Source organism: Porites lutea, chromosome 9, assembly GCF_958299795.1.
Source record: "Porites lutea chromosome 9, jaPorLute2.1, whole genome shotgun sequence".
Taxonomy (NCBI): domain Eukaryota; kingdom Metazoa; phylum Cnidaria; class Anthozoa; order Scleractinia; family Poritidae; genus Porites; species Porites lutea.
Window position 1 is genome coordinate 28862879 of NC_133209.1, and position 6000 is coordinate 28868878.

General features: G+C 38.1%; 1 protein-coding gene across 1 annotated transcript in view; it reads left to right on the forward strand.

Annotated features, from left to right (window-relative positions):
• Nucleotides 1–3251, forward strand: part of LOC140949149 (uncharacterized) — a 93816-nt gene extending 90565 nt beyond the window's left edge. Inside the window, exon 2 of the mRNA XM_073398380.1 lies at nt 2148–3251. Within this exon, the coding sequence (XP_073254481.1) occupies nt 2250–3251 (1002 nt within the window). The 5' untranslated portion in view covers nt 2148–2249. The remainder of the gene's footprint in view (nt 1–2147) is intronic.
• The last annotated feature ends 2749 nt before the right edge of the window (nt 3252–6000 follow it).

Here is a 6000-nt window from a genome sequence, read left to right on the forward strand (position 1 = left end):
TGTGCACGTATGCTAGTCCTCGAGTGAAAATAAAGAGCTTTTATAGAAAAAGTAAACTCCAGATGTTGATGATTTGATTTCCGGCGGCCATATTTATTGCGTCTCCATACAAAGCTCTACAAAGGTGCGTGAAACGTTTCGGCAAATAACTCAGAAACTGTGGGCCAAAAAGACCTGAGACTTGGACAAATTGTTTAAAAAGTAGTCTTTTATAACATTTCATTTTCTTGGCTTCTTCCACGGGACGGTTTCCAATTTATTATTTTGTTGCGTGACAGTGAAAACGATTTTCTCAAGTCTAATTTTTCGCATTTTTCTCCCCCAGATTAAGCTATTTTTCGCAGAGAAAGGAAACCTAAAATTTTCGGATTTGAAAAGCGATGGAAAGAGGGATCTGAAAAATTCTCACTTTCGTAAAACTTTAAATTGGATCTTAAATTTTCGGGAAAATAATACTGAAGCCCTGGTAATTTCGAAAAGACTCAAGTTGCCCTAGGATGACCGAACAGATATAAATTTTATAGCGCCGATTAGAATGTATTTTTAAAAGTCTAAAAGTACTCTGAATAGCCTAAAAAGTTTTTTCAGTGCATTTAGGAGGAAACGGTCGTTGGGTGCCCCTAGGGAGTCAACTTTGCACTGGAGAAACACGACGGACAATGTTTTCACGAATTGTGAAATTGATTGGAGTTCTGGGGCTGATAATGAATCACCATTTATAAAGGATACAGTACTCATTCCACCTGCTCTGAGCGCTCAGTGTTATTGCTTCTAGAACACTTCATCCTACTCCATTCATCTCTAACTTGTCTCCTCTTCCGGCTTCTCATGTTTCCCTACTCTTTCTACTTGGTCTTTCTTAAACGTTCTTCCTCCAGTCAGCAACAGCGCCATAAATCTTCAGTCATCTTTTGACTGTGGACAAGAATTGGTCATTGTGTTTTGTACAATTTTTGGTTTGTTTTTTGTTGTGGTTGTTTTCTTTAATCTCTTCAAATGTAAAACATTTTTCCAGAGGTACGAACAATAATCCACGTTAATCCTTTTGAGCATTATTTTCATTTTTTGACTTCTCAACAATAGAAATATTCATTATAACTTTCCTTACAATTGCTGGTTTTCAGTGTCACGCCATTCAAAATAGATCAAAATAAAAATCAAAACCATTCGATAGATAAAGTCCAGAATCTGGGAAATGAAAGGAGGTAAATGTACAAAGACCCTCGCCAAGATTTGGGTCGAAGGAATAATTCGTATACGAGATATCCGAGGAAATGTTTTACCCAAAATTGTAGAGCTTTGCATGGAGACGCCATGCTGGAGCTCATCCGGATGAGCTCCAACATGGCGGACGGAAACCAACAGAAACATCTGTTACCGAGTTTTGCTACAAAAGCGTGAATTTACTCCTAGAGGAAATCGTAAACATTAAAGTAATACTTTTTCTAATACTTAAACTGTTTAGATAGCAAAATTCCTCGAAAAAAGTCACTTTTTTAACCTAAATGACAGCTCTCTCGGCCGTCATCTAAATGCTGCGTCACGCAAAAGCTTAGAAATTCAAGCGTACTCTATTACAAAACCACGAAACCTTTTGAAGCAAAAATTGGTTTGAAAATTAGTTTTCATCTGCTCTAATAAACCATGAAAGTAAAATGTCAGTGGGATGGATAGTTTTGTAGTTTGAATTTTAGTGACGTCATGTGAAAACCAACAATACTATAAAATTAAAAAAAACAGACAGTTAAGCCTAAATTAGTTGAAAGACAAGTATCTTTCAAGGCATCGGTAATTAAAGGTAATTAAAGCTTTTTTACAAGTGAGGTGGGCTGGTTCATCTTTATGTTGTCCTTGCAATCTCACTGTGGTATCACGTTACCGTTGTTAAGTATTCTAACGCTCTCGGAGAGGGGATTTCCTCTGTGTCTGTGTGTTTTTGTCTGCTTTCTTGCCTAGGATCCGCCGCCAGGGGATCAGGGCTAATGTTGGGTGCATTATGCGTAAGAATCCAATCTCTGTATTCAGTACTTGTCATGAAAGATTGCGATAAACTGATCTATGTTAACTTTCGCTAAAAAACAAATTTATTTATAAAATTACTTTACGTACATTTCAAAGTTTTTATATTATTGTCTTTATCTTTGCAGATTATCTCCCTTTACAATGGCTGATTGTTCGACGACAGTTTGGTATCCTACTTTCTAACATACCGTACGATACTGTATTTTTAAAAGGTTATTATCCTCGCAATGGCTACATTTTCGTTGGAGCAACTAAACTTTTTTAAGTTTTCCTCTGTCGTACTTGATGAATTTCCAATCGCCCTCCGCCATGTTTTTGTTCACATGTGGGACAATCAAGTCGCTCCTACACCAGGCTTTCAAAAATGGGACGACTCACCTCTGGTTCGCAACATGTTTCTCAGTAAAGAGGGTGGAAGGACAAAATATGTTCCAACCGGTAAATCATATCATGAGTGGGACTGCACAGCGCTGTTTGAAGCCACTCTCTATGCTCAGAGCTTTGCCATTCCGGACGGAAGTGGAGGCCTTTCAACTTTGAACAAATTGTACGTGAAGCCCCGTCACTTGCTAAGTGGAACATTTCACCCTGTCCTTTTAATTCCTGGAAACGAAGCCGAGACGTTTGCGTTAGCGTTAGATCAGCTTCGTCTCCTAAGAAACGCACTGTGTCACCAGACAAGCACCCAAAAGATTGACAAGACAACTTTTGATTATTATATAAAATTAGCAAGAGAGGCGTTAGCTGCACTCAAACAAGACACAACCAGGATTGATGAGATCGGGAAGCTTGAAGAAGAAGACTTTCCCACTGCCAGGGCTCAGAAGTTAGAAGGAGAGTTGAAGAAAGAAAAAGATGTTGACATCACGTTTAAGCAAATCAATGATCACCTCAACCAAATCGAGAGTCAAATTGAAACAGTACGATCAGACGTAAAAATATCAGTAACAGATGTACAAACGAAAGTGGAAGAAGTCAGGTCAGACGTCAAAACAGCAGTAACAGATGTGCAGACAAAAGTGGAAGAAGTCAGGTCAGACATACAAACGACAGTAACAGATGTACAGACGAAAGTAGAAGAAGTGAAAACGGCAGCAGCAGAAGTCGAGACAAAATTGGAAAATGTCGAATCAGAGGTGAAAATTGCAACAAGTGAGTTAGCGAAAGTAAAAGCAAACGTCGATGACGTAAAACAAGCAGTTCAGTCCGGGATCAAAAAAGGTATGTAAAGCGTTGGTTTCCTTGCAAAACACTGGCTGATCCGTCACACATCTTCCTTGGCTAAGAACTGCCTTGCTAGTTGCGTATGTGAAGGTTCCCAAAGCGAATTCCTATTTATATTTTTATAATAGGCAGTTGTTGGTAAGGTAATTCCACGTCTATTTAACATTGATTTATATTAAGATGTAGCAGTAGTATAGGGCGCACCGGTTACTCCTCTTTTTTGGGGGGGAATCTCATTAAGGTGGGGGGGGGGAATAAATTAACGTCGCTGACGTCATAGGCTATTGTCTTGATCTCATGAATAAAATGCGCAGGAATCTCATTAAGTATATCCAGTTTGACGGGTTTATCAATGACGCCATGTGCTATTTTTAGATGGATGATGTCATGGTTGGTATAACCGGTTTGACAGGTTTTAGTTATTTTCGGAAGATGATGTCATATGTATTCCGGGGTACTATGATGTCATAGTTGTTTTGATTGGTTGACCGGAATTAGAAAGACGCTCATTGGCTGTCTCGTTTGACGAAGCCTTCTGGTTGGTTGCCGTATTTTTATTGTTTGAACGGCATAAAAGCCTGCTCACTGCCTTCCCGCATACTAATTTGGATTTCCTGCATACTAATTAAGTGTCGCCCTGCATACTAATTCCGTATAGGTTTACTAATGAGTGTTTCTCTACTACAATAGGAACAATAGGCTTGCCTAGACTTGCCCGGTAAGTAAATTAATTAAAAGGAAAATAAGAGCAATCACCTAGCAACGCGAGAAACAGCTTCCTATATCTTATTTAGCGCTAAAACTCGGATATATATAAACAAGACATACACAAAGGGGAGCTGAAAACGCTTTATTTCAAGTTTGTCTGACTATTACAGAACTGTTTTCTCCTTTCTATCTCGAGGAAATGAAAAACTATTGAAGTCTCAACGTTTCACGCGTCATTAGTTAGGTAATTATGCAAGTTCACAAGCCCAAAGTTGAATACAAATTAGCTCTACAGGAAAAACCTCAAGGGACCATATTGACGTATTATTATAAAACAAATAACTTAACAAGGATCAATTGATTAAACACGCGACTAATAATTGCTAGCAATAAAATCAGACACGAGATACCGTTTAAAACAAAAAGAGTCAAATACACAGCAATTTGAAAGAAATCTATTAAAATAGTCAAAGAAAGCAAGCTGTCTTTGTTTACCACGTTTCCCTCCTCATTTTTTTTATTCCCTCCTCCTCAATTTCGTTATTTTCCCTTCTCAATGTTATTATTCCCTCCTCCACAATTTTAATATATAGATTTAGCCAGGGCTAAAAGCGAAGCTCCTATTAACTCGAATTTATAATTCAAATCAAACAATAAACTTGCAATTGTATTTTACAAATCAGTTAACTTTAGAGCACATTCATGTGACTTTTGACGGATAGGCTAAGTGATTTTAGAGAAAAATAATTTGCAAACAGTCCAAGCTAAGAGTGAACTTAATCTTACATCGAGTTGATAGCCTTATATGTACACCCAAAAAATAGCAATCATCTTCGATCACATTCAAGAGCCATAATGGCTCTTGATCACTGTCATGAGGGGACACAAAGGGCTTGCACTGTAAGTATCCCGGAAGGCTCCATACAATTCCTTATAATTTTGTTATAAGGAATTGTATGGAGCCTTCCAGGAGACTTTTCTTCATTAGCTTAGGCGCGGCGGATTTTGTCACGTATGATCAGCGCGAGGTGTTTTTCCCGACACCCTTCTGTCAGGAAAATGTCATCATATGAAAGCAAACCAGACACGATCGCGTCGGCAGGCCGAAGCCGGCAAAAATAAAAGGCTTTTCTTCTTCCAGTTTTGTTTCGATGTGGTCAAAAAAAATCAGGTTTGTAGGTTGTAGGTAATAAAATATTGTCTTGTTCAGTTCTCAAGGACCTTTAGAAAACGAGATAATTGACTAGAGAAAGAAGCGTGAAAACGCTTTTCTGGAATAAAATATATTTTAATTCTCGCAGCAATTTTGCGAAATCGCGAAGCGCAATATATTCAGTTTCTTCCAAAGCCGTCATGAGTAAGCAGTGTAATGCCATCACAACTAAAAATGAATTTAGTTTGTATCGCAAAAGCCGCGAAAATAGAGATGAAACAAAAAATGGATCGGAAAAATTAATAAAATCACCAAAAAACCGTCTCGCGGGAGCTTTGTCAAACAAACCGTTGGTTTATTTAACCTAACCTGGAAAAGAAGACGTCTGCACGCAGAATTCATTTCATACTACATGTAGTTGTGATTTCGGGAATGGACTTCGGAAGCCTCATTGCCGTAATATCTTCTACATTGCAGAAACTACAGCAAAATCGCCCTGCTCGCGTGCTAACTTTCCGTTCCAATTATGACTATACGGTACCAGTGAATTGTAATTTATTTCCATCAGCGCGTAGTTAGCTAGTTAAGCAATAATAATGCACAGCACTGTAAATAACACGGTTCTAGAATATCTGACGGCTTCGCGTTTTGTTCGTCGCTGCATGCGATTTAATCGCTTATAACCTAACAGAAAATGCATAAATACAAACAAGCTCGCTGTTCCACAACCCCGCACTGAATTTTAAAAGAGAAGCCTTTCATATAACGGAAGAGTGTTGTAGAACAGCTTGTCTCTGAAGGTGCGGCAATAATTTTTTTAAAGGAAAATTAAAAAACCTTAATTTAGATATATGTAAAAATGTGAAGCAGGTTTTTTACTGTTATATCGTTAT